The 16,906-nt window shown below is 33.3% G+C and overlaps 1 protein-coding gene across 4 annotated transcripts in view; it reads left to right on the top strand.

The window, feature by feature from the left end:
* LOC149806777 (uncharacterized) overlaps nt 1-15,485 on the top strand; it is a 38,790-nt gene extending 23,305 nt beyond the window's left edge. For all 4 annotated transcript variants that reach the window (XM_089957434.1, XM_089957442.1, XM_089957461.1 and 1 more), the window contains 3 exons: nt 1,695-1,889; nt 4,174-4,256; nt 8,086-15,485. In XM_089957434.1, the coding sequence (XP_089813560.1) occupies nt 1,695-1,889; nt 4,174-4,256; nt 8,086-8,124 (317 nt within the window). In that variant the 3' untranslated portion in view covers nt 8,125-15,485. The remainder of the gene's footprint in view (nt 1-1,694; nt 1,890-4,173; nt 4,257-8,085) is intronic.
* Nucleotides 15,486-16,906: the final 1,421 nt, after the last annotated feature.

Below are 16,906 nucleotides of genomic sequence, written 5' to 3'. Positions count from 1 at the left end.
AATTCAGTGATTTGCTCATGCAACCTTTCAGTGTTTGGGTCAAGGTCACACATTTTATAGAAATGGTTGATTGGGGGCTCAAGATATAGAAAGACAGAATTATGGCAGCAAATGCTGTGGCCCCAGTCAGATTATGCTAATGTCACTAACAGTTCTATTGTACAAGTCACACAGGTCAGTTCATGTAGGCATTCAACACCAACTATTTCAGTAATGGTTGTCACTTTTTAGAATTTGATTCTACATACCTTTATGTGGCAAGTGTTGTTTTCATTTGGATTTGTATACATACATATTCCTTTGGAAAGTCATTATTTAGACCCCACAGTAGGTGCATACGGCAAAATCATTGTTAAACTATGTAGACATTTTTGAATGAAATGAACCTAAATGTGTGATCCAATACAATCCGGATTGAATGTCGTGCACTGTGATGTCACAATGAAAAATGAATAGGTTTCTCAGCAAGAAGCAAAAAAAAGGAAGAAAAAGAAGTAACTGATGACTTTTCACCAGCCAAGAAAAAGAAATGGGATCAGAAATATAGGAGTGATTGGGAGGAGCATTTTGCTTTCATTTGTCCATTGACTCACACGGCCTATCATGCATTCTGCCACTGATGATTGGCTCTTTCCACATTCATTTCTGTGTCAAAATTGTAGATTTTGTAAAGCTGAAACTCTATGCAGATCATCAGTGTTGATTCCTTCCATTCTGTTGGAGATAAAGGCCAGGTCCTTAAACAATACTATAGATTGTTTAGACACTTCTGCAATGCTTGCATGAAAAAGTAAGTCATCCTTTAGTGGATAGCTCTCAGGTATAAAAAGGATGGGTCTGGCCAACTGTTGTTTGCAACCCTTGGGAGAGTAATGCTATCAATACTTTCAATACCGAACAGCAACAACAATGCTGAGAGAGCATTCTCAATGGTCAGAAAAAAACAGAACAAGCCAATGAGCCAGCCTGTCAGCATCAACCCTATAAGCTATTCTTGTTAGCGAATTTGGCACCCAAGGACAAATAAATGATGAACTTCTGCAGAAATGCAAATCTGCAACATACAATGGACTGAAATAACAGATTTAAAGTAAACATCTTTGTCATGATATATACACCTTACTCTTGTACCTCCTGATCTTTTACCCTGCCTCCTGATTTTTAATGGTGATTTGGGGGCAAATTCCCAATTTTGATTTTTTTAATGTTGGCAGGTCTGATATTGATAAACAAATTCGTACTACCCTTTATTGTGATGGTACATAAAGTTTGGTACATGGCCACCATTGTAAAAGTCCATAGCGACAGACAATTTTCATCTGGAAGTTTCTTAGTGACATATAAGGTGCAGAGCATTCAATAAGCAGGATTAAATAGACTTTGGTTAAAGAAAATTAGTGTTAAATTTTAAAAGAACAATTTATATTTAATTTATAATGAGTAAATACACATACATGACCCATGTGACTTGTAGCTTAGTCAGATACCATGCAGTTTGCATCATTTTGTTTTAATTTCCTGCTGCAAACAACTTTTTATGAGTTTATGTAAGTCCATCTTTATTCATATTTATTTATTTTTCATTTAATTATTTATATATTTATATCTATTATAAACTAAGAACCCAGAAAATATTGCACAGAGGCTTTTAAAGTACAAGATATATCAGCTTTCTAAAATTATTTTGTATTCAGGCAGGACTTTTCTACCCATCAGTGCAGATGCTGGCATTTACCAGACAGATGAATGGAAGCCATCAGGGACAGCTATGTTTCACCCTGTTCTACAAGACCAGTATATCAACATAAAAAAGTTGGACAAGATTAGCGCTGGTCAGGGGTCATTTTTCACTGCTGATCAGTCTGGAAATTATTCCAAAAATCTTACAGGTTTGGTTTAGATTTATTTCATTTCATATCTGACACTGATGAAAGGCAGCTTAACATCTCTTAAGAACATTTTAGATGAAAGGAAAGAACTGAAAATTTCTTTAGTAAATAGTTTATGATTTTAATGCAATTTCAGAATAAGATTAGGCAAGTAGAACAACACGGATCCTCTTGGCTGTCATTGGCAAATTAGATTAGTCTGATTTGTTCTACCCAAAATCTTTAGAGAAATGTCTCTCAGTCTGTTTGTTGGTCCTTCTGTCTGTAACACAGTCTCAATATCACAAGTAATCCAATAGTTTTTAATGGATTAATGTGAATTTTGGAAAACATTATGGTCAACACTTCATGATATGAATCCAACAACTGCCTTTGCTAAAACCATTTTCATAAGAGTTAATGCCCATTTTGACTTACTGCTGAATGCAGTGTATGACAAGTTATTATTATTATTATTATTATTATTATATATATATATATATATATATATATATATATATATATATATATATATATATATATATATATATATATTGTTTTTCTTTCTCTGTTAACATTACATTGTCAGAATTATTCATTATTTTGCAATACTGAACACCTAAATACTGCACAGCATGTGCATATAAAAATAATAAAGTGTATTAGGAACTACTTTGTAAACAAAACATGTATACTCATGTAGTAGATGCTTAGGTTTAAGTGTATTATGTTTGTTTGGGAATGAACTTAAGAAGCTGTTTCATCTGGTTGAAAGTTGAGATGATAAAGTGAATAATGTGTACGAGTTTACTTAGTCACAAATGAAACTTTCAAAGAAGCAAAAGACTGAAGTTTTATAAGTGAAAGTACTAAATTTAAGAAACAAAATGCAACTGAAGGATTTGGTAAAAAAGTAAGGGCCTCAGAGCCAATAAGCCAAGACAATGAATAATTCTTATTTCCTCTGACTGAATGGATTGTCACACAACAGTTTCTTTGCATGTTCACGTTAACTATACAATATTTCAGATTTAGGCTTGCAATAGACACCATACAGGGTCATAATGTAGCTGAGGTCCCTACAAACAGCATGCAAGTGGCAAGGCATAAACACATCTTCTTTTAGCTGGTAATAGGAATAGCTAAAAATACTTAACATTTTTGCATCTTTAATTTCCTAAAAATGTACTTTCTTATTTCTGCAAATACAAATTACATGAGCTGTCATGGGTTCTAAAACTTACTTATACACTGCAAAGTTGTACAATATTTTCAATTAGATTTCCAACTGCAATAACACTCTTTGCAGCACTCAAAATTAAATAAACTGCAAAGTTGTACAATATTTTCAATTAGATTTCCAACTGCAATAACACTCTTTGCACCACTCAAAATTAAATAAACTGCAGAACAGAAACACACATGGAACCGAGTCAAGACATGTCCTTTGCTGTAGAAATGTATTTCATGTGGAATTGACACATCTAGTAAATCCATTCCATAACCATCAGAACTGAATAGAATTGACCAAACAAAACATCTATCCGTTCTAGACCAACTGGAAAAGTTGTTGCAATGTGCAGTCATTTACAGTATGACTCTAAAATTTAATTTTAAGTAGACCAAAACAACATTTTTTAAAACTAATGTCGAGTGTGCGACAAAGTTCAGAGGTCACTGGGTGGTGCCATGTGCGCATTACTGTGTAATGATGATATTACAGTTGTGTATTTATTTGGGGATACAACATAAATTCGGTTACTTTTCTTGTAGGTTATACTTTTTTATTATTAAGCCTTAGATAGAGAAAAAAATGAGAGTGTAATAAAAAGGTTACTATATTTGTATAGGAAAATATAAACTTGTTTCAGACTAATATTGCACTGCCAAGGTTGTGCAGTATTACTCTGAAAAACTCATTCATATACAAATAAAGTAAACTCTAAGTACATATACTGCATCATTGATAGTGTATAAATAAATAAGATTCAGACAATCAAATTTAGGATTATTATTCATTACATTCATTTTATTCTTTTGCCAAATTTTGTAAACCTTGGGACATACATGTAGTTCAGATAACCAGATACTGCAGATAAATGCAGTCCTGTTGTAATTTCTTTGGTTCATTAACTTGTGTGATATTCATTTAGATTTTTAGATTTTTACATTGCTCTTGGATTGAAAGAAAAGAAGCTAATTGGGGAGGGGTATTTCGTTTTCTCATATATTTAGAAAAAAGTTCAGAAGAATACATGAAAACATGACCAAGAAATAGTCCACCATTTTATTTTTGTATTTTCAGGAAATGTTTTACACCTGTGGAGATATGATAAGCAGGAGAAAAAACTGTACATATCTCAGTCCTTTCTTTTTACCAACTTCCAGGTAAGGTTTAATACCATTAACAGTAATTTGAATGCAAATCTTGGGGTACTATCCAGGTTTCAAAGTTAGGACACTCCTAATTATCTTCAGTAATAATTTTATAATGCTTTAAAATGTTAGGACATAAAATCATAGTGATAGTCACATGTACTGTAATTTTTAGGACACTTGATAATGTTTTTTTTAGCCTTACTGGTCATGGATTAGAACATATTATGGAATGGCTTGTCATCTGTCGTCCATCAATTAGCACAAGTTGGCTATCACTGTGATACCTAAACCACTGGAAGGATTGCCATGGAACTTTACACACGCAGTTGGTCCTAAATGAAAATGGTGCCTCCTGGATATCCAATATGACCACAACAATGCATGTCTTGACAATTTTGATAATGCTTTGAGTCCACCTAGGATAAAGGAGGCTATGGGTGCAAACCCCAGCCAAATCATCCCAAAGACTTTTTAAAAAAATGGTACTAACAGCTGCCTCGCTAGGTACTCAGCATTAAGTAGTGTTAGGACTGGTCACCCAGGTGTCAGGATAATGTGACTGGGTGGGGCATCATGCTACATGTCTTTAGCATGATGCCCTGTTATAAATGGCCACACTGCAGACATCATAGGGATGTGGCTGAACATCTTTTAAAGCTACCTTAAAAATCCAAATCACACAAACACACATATCATTTTGGCACAAGTTTCATGTGAAAGACTATGTCAGTATGACCATCCATTCAAGATGAATAGCAAAAACACAGTTTTCAAGATGGCTGCCAGAGTTGCCATATTTTTCATTTAGAACCAATTAGACATAAGAAAAAGTTGTTTGGCGAAAACCTTGTGTCAGTTATAACCATTCTTCCAGAAGGAGTAGCTATAGCAAGACAGAGACCATATTCAAAGTCTAATATAAGTGCATTGTTTTGATTTACAGCCATTTAGACATTGTAAGAAGTTTTTCCATGAAAACTCAATTTGAGTTCCATTCAGGAGGAATAACAATAACAAGATTTTAGTCATAACAAAGACATTAAAGGCACATTAATCAGTAGGAAAGTAAAGCAGAATAATAAGGTGTGCAGCACTTAAAAAGGTTAAACTTACTTGACATAAATTATTACTTTTGTGTTGTTTTGTCAGTAAAGTGTTTTAAAATGTATCATTTGAGAAAGTTGCAAAATAGGTTTGAAGCATGTAATTACTGTACTGATTCTTCTCAGTCTAAGCTTTTTAGACATGTGATAAATTCGAATTGTTTTTAAAAAATACAGTATGCAGGCAAATTTTTAAGTAATCAGAGATCTTTTATTCTGTTGTGTCACTAGCTTCTCCATATTCAATGACCGATAGTTGCTGCTGACATGCCCAGTATTTTTTTATCTTTGATGCAATAATTCACTATTTTGTTTTAAAAGTTTTAATGTTAGATAACTCTTAAGAAACTACAAATCAGTAGGACATAACCCTATACTTATAAGTCGATATCAACAACAAACAATATAAACCCTTATTTGACATCATATAATGCACCAACAGATCAGGGTCTTCATTGTTTCTTCTACTGATTACTTCTAACAAACTGCATAGACCTTGGTGATGACACATTATGCAACAGCAGGTATGGGTCTGTGCATTTGACAGTTAAACTTGATTTAAAAACAGTAATTAATGCAGGTGTATGTTAGGTAATCATCCCTTATGGGTTTGTGCTAAAACACACAAAGATTATTCATTAAATGTTGATTCCTGCTAATCTATGTAAGATATCAAAGTATTGATGGATCAGAGGGTAAGAATTGTGTGATACATTAACAGAATCAAAGGGATGAATCTACATGGTGAAGTATTATTAATCGTGTTTCAGTCTACATGGTGAAGTATTATTAATCATGTTTCAGTCTACATGGTGAAGTATTATTGTGTTTCAGTCTACATGGTGAAGTATTATTAATCGTGTTTCAATCTACATGGTGAAGTATTATTAATCGTGTTTCATTTTATGATCACGTCCTAATACTGATATCCCTTTAAAAACATGTAATCTGAAATTTAACTGTTTTAAGCTTCTGTTTTTTCTTTATCTCCTCACGGAGAATTGATTAAGAAATTCATAAAATATTTTGACAGAAAATATTTAAGCAATTACCTCTTATGAGCGGTTTCTATTGAAATGATTCTATTTGAAGTAATTTCATCTTTTGATTAAAATTACTCAACCAAATTTCATTCCACCTTTTGATTCTCACCTAGATGCAGCAAAACTCAATGTTGCAAAACATTGCAAAATTCTGTATACCCAAATCACCACCATGGTTGTGAAAACCTCCCAGGATAATATACAATCTTTGTGAATTCAACAAAACCGCTGCAAAATCGTCTCATTTTTCTAAGTAAATTCAATGAAATTAGAGGCTGTATATCGTCTTTTTGAATGCAGATGGTTTAAAAGTTGGAAACCAGTTTGGAGCTGCCAATGCAGCAGCCTGCGGCACCATCTTGAGCTAGTTACCAGATATTATGTCCATTTTTACCACTTGTATTAAATTTAGACTCATATCTTTGAATTTAATTGGAGCCTAAAACAAAATGTTTTGTCATCTTTTCAGATTCCATTTCCATTCTGAAAGCATTGCAAAACCTGAAATCAAACAACCCGTTTTCTTCCAAAATCTTGCAGAAATGCGATTTGATTATGCAACCTATATAAAGTATTCTGTACTGTTGGCGGCCTCGGCATAGTAGTATTAAGAGTAATGAAAGGGCAGATAAAGCTGCCAAATGTGCATTGCAACCACTTTTTTCTCTGTACCAGATTTACTTGTACTGACTTCAAATAATATAGCAAATTATGTGGAATGAAAATTTCACAAACAAGCTTCAAAATTTCAAGCTAACATTGGAGATTGGCTTCCCTCCTATAAAAGATATCACAAAGATGAGGTGATATTGTGTCATTCATGTGTTGGACATGCATACCAGATTAATTCTTACCTCCTGAAGGGAAAACCTCAACCAGAGTGGATACCCTCTCAGTGTCCATTGATGGAATGTGGTTATATAAAAGAAATTTGACTGTATGCTTTTGGGATTTTACATGTTTTACTGGTATCTTTTTAATTTATATTACAGAATTTTAACTTCGTGATGTTTTAACTTGTATCATTTAGTAGTTAATGTTTTTCTTGTGGAACTTTTTTTCTTCCTGCATATTTGTTTTGTGCAATATATAGCCAGTATTGTGCTAATGTGCAATTAAAACTTGCTACTACTAATTTTAAATCAAGTTACATCCCATTACAATGCTAGATTCACATTTCTGGGTCAAAAGGCAAATAAAGCTAAATATAGAAAAGTGTCTATTATTAGAACTACAGACAGTTCTTAGTAACAGATTGTAAACAGAATGATGTAGGCTTGAGAGGGATAAACACCTCCAAACCCAAAATGGTCCTTCACTGAATTGCAACATGAGAAAATTTACATTTTCACATGTGAAAGATGTGTGGACCTTTTTTATGATGGAAGAAATATGGGAGTGAAATATGCATGAAATATTTAATTTTTGTTTTTAAATCATTATTTATAGTACAGAAATGAAACAAGTTTTCTCAGGGTACATTTGTGGAGACAGGCTGTAGTGCTTTAGTGGAATTTTAATTTGTGGTGATCATTTATTTATTCAATTAATTTGAGAACAAAATATGGTGGTTTAAAGCTTTAATAGCAAAATTTTGATTCCACCACAAAATGAAAATACTAGCTCCTATTTTACTTTTGTACTGTGCTCATACTTCCTTCAGTTAAATAGATTCTTTTCAATATTTTGAAGGTTTTCCTTGATGTGCAGTCATTTCTGAAGTCTGTTTAGAGGAGGGATATTCATTCTTCAGAGTGGAAAAATCATTGTTTCTCCATGTAATAACCAAGCAAAATCCATTGTTGCTTTAGATCCACATTTCCATATTCATGTATGGGTGTGGAGCTAATAGAAAGGAAGATACATATATCAGAGGTGTGATGTTTGCTGGAATCTTTTGTCTTGCATTGATAACATTTTCACATCACCTAATGCAGCTGACAGTCTTTTTCCCACAACAGTTCATCCATCATCACAGCATCAGCAACAAACGAGAAAACATTTTATCAGGATTACTGCGATCAAATAGCGCCAATATCAGTGAGAAATTTACCTTTCGCTCTACATGTGAGGTTTTGAGGCAAATCTTTTTTTTCTTCTTTTTTTTTTCATTTAGCCTAATTTTATGGCCAAGCAAAGAATATATAGAAAAATCACTTAATGTGCTAAATGGAGGTAGGTGATATCACATTTATCTGAACAGGTATGATACTGTATATTAATGACAGAAATGTATCTGTGCCCATGGTTTTTGTATTTAGTTTTTATGTATGCATGTATTGATGTGTTATTTCAGTCTCATGTGTCTTGTCTTTTCTTGCCCTATTCATAATGGGCAAATTCTCTTGTGAGAAAGATTTTGTATGTCATGAGTAAATAAAGTTTTCTAGAGACTTATACATACAGATTGGATGTAAACCATTATGTGTACATTTCTTCAAGAATGAAGCAAAATCACTAATCTAATGGAATAATTGAATCTTGTAATTTAAAAAAACTTAGAGAAAAACACAAGGAGTAAAACTTATCACTAGTAAATCAATACAGTGAAAATATAACTTCAGTAACATGTCAGATTAGAAAAATCCTGGTGTATCCGTGCAGGTAATAGAAAATATACATTCCATCTCCTCTCTGCATGAAATCAAAAAAAAAAGTTCAGAGAAAAGCTTTTTACAATTTTATGTTCTGCATTTTATGAGGAAACAAAATTGGAGGCTTTTTTGTTGTATATTCTTATTTTTGAATAAGGGGAAATTTATATAATTTTTTTTTATATAGAATTCTTATTTAGTGTCGTGATGGACATAAATTATATGTGAAAGGTTGTCAGAAATTATGGATTCAGCAATTAAGTTTATGTAATTGTACAAATAAGTACAAATTAGAAAATCAAAAACATTTTTTTAGTAATAGTATGAATTCTACTTTTGTTGTTGTTTTTATGGGTTTAATGCCATTTTTAAGCACATGATACATGGCTGCCAGTATATTTGGAGAACCCAGGAAGAACAACTGACCCATAGAAAGCTACTTGCAAGCTTTTTCATGTATATTGACTGAGATGGAGGCTCAAACCCCCACAGACATGAGTGAGATGTCATTGATCTGTAAAGGCAAGCACCTTATACCACTCGGCCACCCGGGGCCCCCTACTTTTTTTGCTTAAAGTATATTACTATATTATTGTATATAGCTGCTATCAACCTTAAGTTAAACAGCAATCTATTTCTAGTGGATTTGTTTATTTTGGTGTAATCATGCATTTTACTTTGCTTGTTTAATATTGTCTGTTATCATCCATACAGTGGACTGCTTCAGTGGCACAAGTGATTAGAGCAGTGACCTCAGATTCAGGAGGTCACAGGTTCAAATCCTGGCCAAGTCATATCATAGACTTATAAAAATGGTACTAGCAGCTGCCTCACTTGATGCTCAGTATTAAGAGGTTAGTGTTAGGACTTATCGGCCTGGTTTCAGGATAGTGTGAATGGGTGGTTCAAGATGCCACAGGGTTCATACGGTCTTTGAAGGTCTTTGAGAGTTTGGGAAAAATAAAGTAGCATTTTCAAGGCCTTGAAAGTTTGGGAAAATCGAGCAGATTACCCTGAGGTCTTTAAAAATCTTTGAAAATTGAAATAAACCCAACATTATTAATTTTTTTCCATAATCACAAATAGAATTGTCCAAGGTTGTTAGGTTTGGATGTATAGTCTGACTATACCAACCCGTTTGTTTGTAAAAACCCCACCCCCACCGATTTCAATAATGGAAACTTTAATGTGATAAAAAGTGCAAGGAACTTAGTCAATTCGCTCATTGATGTATAATTTCTAATCTGACTGTGAGTAGGGTGGACCTAACACCGTCATCATTTGTGCGTTTCATGCTTAATGGAAGTTTTCAGTATAAAATACGGACATGCATGAGATCCACTTCCAGTTCCTGGACAAGTCCAGTTTCAGCAAAGGGGTGTGTGCAAAACTACAGATGTACATACATATGTCGTCTGCATCGAATCAAGCAAGGAAACGAATGACAACAATAAATTTGCATTTCATGTGGATTTAACAAGTGGTTTAATTTCTATGTTCATGTGTGCAAAGGGATATTATTCCAAACTCTCAACATTATGGTAATTTACGGAATTATCCGGAAGTTAAAGAATAGGATGAACTATGTCATTATGTTGTCTGATGGAAATAAAGTAGCCCATAGTGTACGCAATATGGAGCCATATTGGTATGGAAAGTCCGATAAGCATGAAAGGTGCTGGGGGATGCCAGTATTAGTACCATTCTGGTCACAGTCAGGTTATAAGTTATAAATCAACGATTCAATTGACTTAGTTCTGTGCACTTTTATCACATTACACATTTTCGTTATTGAAGTGGAGGGGTTACAAACAAACGGTGATGTATAGTCAGACTATAGTCGAGTTTTCCAGGTTTCTTTCTTTTGATGACCCATTCAGTGTCATTGCCGCCACAATAACAAACAAGCATTTGTTTGGCCATCCAAAGTTGACCTTGGCGGCTACTTCAATAATACACGCACTCTTCATCAAAGCAAGCCGGCTATACCCTTCATCAAAAGAAGTCAGCACCATAAATCTTTTCAGCACCTTTTTTGTTTTCTAATTTCATAGTGTTTGTTTTTCGCAATCATATCATTATATTTGTTTTTAGATGTTATCTAATGTTGTAAAGCAGTTAGAGCTTGTAAATATTATGCACAATACAAAGTCCTCATTATTATTATTATTATTATTATTATTATTATTATCACAAGGTGATGGCAGTGGTTTCCCTTTCCAAAGTGACTGAAGATATAAAAAAACAGCAACTAAGCAACTATAATAATGCATTTAAAGCAGTGCTGATATCTGTTAAGAGAACAATTTATTTTGTATTACATCTGATGCATAAGTTACATATTTTTGAAATATCAATGAATGTTAACCTACCTTCCAGGTCATTATAGAGCAATTTTAGGAAATTAATTATAGTTTGAATTTTATCATTAAACAATATTGTAGTATTTTGCATTTGTTGTTTTCTCATATAACCTGTATACAAAATGTTAGTGAAATAGGTCTTGGAAATCACTGTGTGTGTTCTTTAAAAGTTTGGGAAAGGTCTTTGAATTTATCATTCAGAGTTCAGTATGAACCCTGTGCCACATATCTGCGGCCTGATGCCCCAGTGCTAGTCACCACTACAAACTGCCATACTGCATACATGGTAGTGATATGACTCAAATTGGTAAAGCTAGATTAAAAATCTAAAACACACACATCCATACAGTGGATTTTTTTTAATGATACAGATTTACAAACGATATGTCTGATACTTTTCATGAAATATATGGTTTTCTCATACTTTTCATACAATATATGTGTTTACATGTATGTAGTTTTTCATACTTTTCATGAAATATATTTATGTAGTTGATTCATCCTTTTCATGAAATATATGTATGGTTTTTGTCATACTTTTCATTACATATATATGTGTTATACTTATGAAGTTTTGTCATACATTTCATAAAATATTTACAATTTTTTTCTCATGAAATATATATATGTAGTTTTTCATACTTTCATGAAATATGGTTTTCTCCTACTTTTCAGTGACATATGTTCATGTTATTGCCATTATACAACAATCAAATGTAACCATTTGATTAGTAATGCAAATACAAATGTGTGTATATTTTATTCCATTAACTCCATTTTTTTGGAATGAATGAGAATTATTTACAGCATGAAGGGTATCAAGAATTTGTTCTGAAATATTGTCATTGCAGTTTTATTGAGTGTATGATCAGGCATTTCTTGTGAAAGTTGTTAACATTATATAACTTATTCTCCACAACAGTTTTAACCTGGTTCCAGAAAAAAGGTGCCAGTTGACTTCTTCATTTAAAAATGTGGGCTTGGGCAGCCTCGTAAAAACATTGGGCTTGGGCAGCCTCATAATGAAATTGGGCTTGGGCAGCCTCGTAATAAAATGAAATATCATTTTGCATAGTCAGATTTACCTGTTATTGCAGTCCTAGGACAATTCGGATTAGACAATTGGAGTGGACAATTTGGAGCAGGACAATTCAGAGCAGACAGTTTGGGGCCAAAAGATTAAATAATTTGCTAAAATGTTTAACTAAAGTTTAACTAACAAGGTGTACAGAATTTAAATTTTTATTACTGATAAAAATGATATGCAATGCAATGTTGTAAATAATAAAGTATTGCCTGGCTTTTAATAATACAACTAAAAGAAACATTACTATCTCCAAATATAGGTTAGTTAAATCATAAATCAACAGCTAACATGTAAGTATTTTTCAAGTTGAGAATTTTAATGTTTAAGCCAATAAGCTTATGTTACAATTGCATCCTTGCAAGAAGTCCAGTGACAAAATAATTTTGTAATCTATGATGATCACATAAAGTCGACGGTCAAAATCTCTGTATTTCATTTTCTTTAGCTTAGGAGCTTCAAATGCAAGTGCCTGTTCTAACTGAATTCTGTTTGTGTTCTGTACCATCTGTAGCTTAACATCTGATCTTGATAGTGGGTGGATGAACAATTGGTACCGATCTGGCAAACACACTGTGGTATACTTCCAATGAGTTGTTAGTGTGAGGAAACTCTGAACAGCTTTGTAGCAGTAAAATAACGTGACCAGTAACAGCGCACCAAATTCTGTCTCTACAACATCATTTTCTTCCAATGAAGCTTTCTTGAGATGAGGTCAATCACCTTATCGCCTTTAGGTACATGTGCCAAAGCTACCAACATCCAAAGGTGTATTGCAAACGGAATAATTGTTGTAGTTTGCAAAACCCAGTGAATGAATTTTCTCCAGATGGACTGAGTTTTGTTTTGGAATTCAATTCTTTGTCATGAACTCCACTTTCTGTTTGCCTTTCATCAACTTGTGTTTTATCAGCTTGTTTGCTAGAATCATTTTTATCACTTTCACGATCAGAGTAAAGAGATCAGCCATGTGTTGAAAGTTTGCTGCCTTTACAAATGATACATAGTATTAGATCAGGGTACAGTCATGTGACCAAAAGCACTTAAAAAATTACTAAAACTACACAATTTCTTTCAGTAAAACATAATGAAATGGGATGAAGTTGCCTCAAAACATTACTTGAATTTATTTTATATTTTTATGAAGATACTACAGTTCAGTAGAATGTTGAACTAAGTATATAATTATTTCTAGACCATCCCAAGTTTTACTCTGTATGAGATTAGGAGAAGGGCGAAAAAAGGATGAAAATAATAATAATAATAATAATGGACTATGTTTGTGATGTTCTTCTTAGTGGCTTCATAGATTTGCTTACAAATAGTGATTCTGATGGAAAGCCAATGCCTATCAGGTTTATGGCGGTCTCCTTTAGCAGTGCAAAGCTGCTCCCTAACACTGCTATACCACAGAGAACACTTTTGAATTGATACTCTGTGCTTGGTAGGTCGGGCATTTTTGTCAAGCAATGAACGCAAGCAGTTATCGAGTTGTTCTGCTGTATGAGGTAAGCAAGTTGTTAGGTTTACTTGGATGTCATGCATTAGTTTTGGTTCTATTTATTGTATGGAGGTTTCTCTGAGTAACAAATAAAGGTGGAGGGTTAGGGACTGATACATCAAGATGGCATATAATGCAGAGGTGATCTGATGCAAGTTTGAGGGATACCAGGGAGGATGGTAGAATATTGTCATCAGGTCTATGAATAAGCCAGTCTAAAATGTGACCATGTTTATGGGTAGGCTGGTTAACTGACTGAGATTGAAAACATGAATGGAATCTAGGAGTTTTGATGTGTGTGGGTTTTCATGACAAAGTGAAAGCTGAAATCTCCAAGTATTATCAGCTTGCCACCTGTCAAATTTCCATTCTCAAGGAGATTTGGAAACTGCTCCAAAAAGAGATTCTGTCAGCTTGTTTTTCTTCTAGGAGGAGGGCAGTATAGGCAGAAAAAATGGACTGGTCTTTGTTCCATTGTGAGTGTGGTTTGGACTAGTTCAAACATTGTGTGGTAGAAATTAAAGGTTGTGGTGTGGTTACTAAAGTATAGCAACAAGTGCAGTTGGAAATGACCACTTTACATATTTTGTTCATTTTTTGTAAAAAACATTCATTGAGCATTTTGGATATTTAGTTATTCACTGGCATATCAGTGTCAAATTACAGGTACACAATTGTGTCTTGTTCATTGTAACCACATCTGGTTATTAAATCTCTTTTGTCTACTGTGCACAAATCATTCAAGGGCACATTCAGACATAAACACTGCACAGTCAACTCTCACTAATTGCCCAATTTTTAGTCTTCTGTGAATTTGTGCAATTCGATAATGGCTGAAGAATTGTTTTTTTATAGCAATATGCTGGATCATTTTGTGACCATTATGCATTGTAAGTAATCATTGGATCATTATGTGATCATTATGCTTTGTAAGGAATCACTGGATCATTATCTGACCATTATGCATTGTAAGTAATCATTGGATCATTATGTGATCATTATGCTTTGTAAGGGATCATTATGTGATCATTATGCTTTGTTAGGAATCATTGGATCATTATGTAATCATTATGCTTTATAAGTAATTGTTGGATCATTTTGTGATCATTATGCTGCATAAGTAATCATGGGATAATTATGTGACCATTATGCTTTGTAAGGAATCATTTTTATGTGACCATTATGCATTGCAAGTAATCATGGGATCATTATATGATCATTATGCTTGGTAAGTAATCATAGGATCTTTATGTGATCATTATGCTTTGTAAGTAATCATTGGATCATTATGTGACCATTATGCTATGTAAGCAATTATTGGATCATTATGTGACCATTATGCTTTGTAAGAAATTATTGGATTATTATGTGACCATTATGCTTTGTAAGCAATTATTGGATAATTATGTGACCATTATGATTTGTAAGTAATCATTGAATTATCATGTGACCATTATGCTTTATAAGTAATTGTTGGAGCATTATGTGATCATTATGCTTTGTAAGGAATCAACAAGATACATTTTTAATAAAATATTTTACTCAGACAAGGCAATCTTTATGGATTTATTTATTGTCATTAACAAAACAACTGTTGTATGAGCTTTTGGAACAAGTTTCTGTGTGGGGAAAGAATTAAAGTTGCTGATCGGTGGAAAGTAATTACGGACAAACATTACCAAACAATTGTTTTAAAAGTTTACTCTTGGGATCTGTCATGCATAAGATGTAAGCATTTTTTACCAGTCTTGCCACAAAAGTATAGTAACTTGACAAAATACTAAGATTACAGTCTACTGGAACTGAATTAGTTGTCTGTGCCCTATTGTAACAAACTGACCCAGTGGAAATGGACCAATATAAAAAAAATGTCCAACTATCTTCGCACCCATTTATTGACCAGTTAGATAATTTGTTTTTATTGTTTAAGAATAAGTTGACTGTTGTGCAGGTCTTTGGCACTTTTATTTACAGTAACAGTTATTAGTTGCAATGGATCTTTTAAAAAAATAAGGTACCTAAGGAAATGCTGTCAGCAGTGCTATTAATAAAGCTTGTCCCCCAAGATCTGTATCATCTTTTGGAGTACATAAATGCTGGAGTGAAAATTCCTGACTTTCAAAGGTGAAATAAGATGACTAGAATTATTAAAGATTAGTGAAGAAAACATTCAGTGTTAAGGCTAGTCTGCCTAAAATGATTGCATTTTTCCCTATTTTGTCATGCTGGGTATGTGTACATGGAAAAACAGGACCAGTGATTAAAAGATCGCTCTTCTTATGGCAGGTGTCTTGCTTAGCAGTGAATTTATTACATGTTCAGATTTTTTCCTAATTTTCATCTATTTTCTTAACCAGTCATCTGATTTTATTATGGCTGTATCTCTGAATCATCTTCATTTAATAACTGAAAAAGTTTTAAACTTCACAATTCCTTAATGCCGAAATGGGTCTATGGGTTTCTCAAACGAGGTGAAATGTGAATTTTGTGAATAAGTGCATCTAAGTATTTACTTCCCATATCTGCGCCAATCACTATGTATGCACACATCTCATAAATATTTGCCAGATATACCCCTCTAAAGGAATAAGGACAAATGATTGTGATTTTATGTAAGCACATTCTTAGAAGTTTGAAATATGCTACCATGAGCTTGGACCCTAAGTAATGATCCAGATTACCTCCCTTTGTTAGAGTCCCCTTGCAATGTATGTCATATTTCACTTACATCAGAATATATACTACATATCCATATCAAGACTTTGGTATATATGAAGAATTTTAAGAGTAGACCAATGTTATTATTTTGTGGGAAATTGAGTTGAATACCGAATGAACTGCCATGTATGATGCACACACAAGTATAAAGAACATGGACTCAAATCTGCCATTTCATAGTGTACCAACAAGTCAGGGTTTTTGATATTCAAATTAATAATATGTGGAAGGAAAAGCATATATCATGTTGTGT

The sequence above is a fragment of the Sinohyriopsis cumingii genome, chromosome 1 (genome assembly GCF_028554795.1).
Source record: "Sinohyriopsis cumingii isolate HCF-2022 chromosome 1, ASM2855479v2, whole genome shotgun sequence".
NCBI lineage: Eukaryota > Metazoa > Mollusca > Bivalvia > Unionida > Unionidae > Sinohyriopsis > Sinohyriopsis cumingii.
The sequence above is the reverse complement of the archived record's forward strand: the minus strand, read 5'-3'. Positions and strand labels throughout refer to the sequence as shown.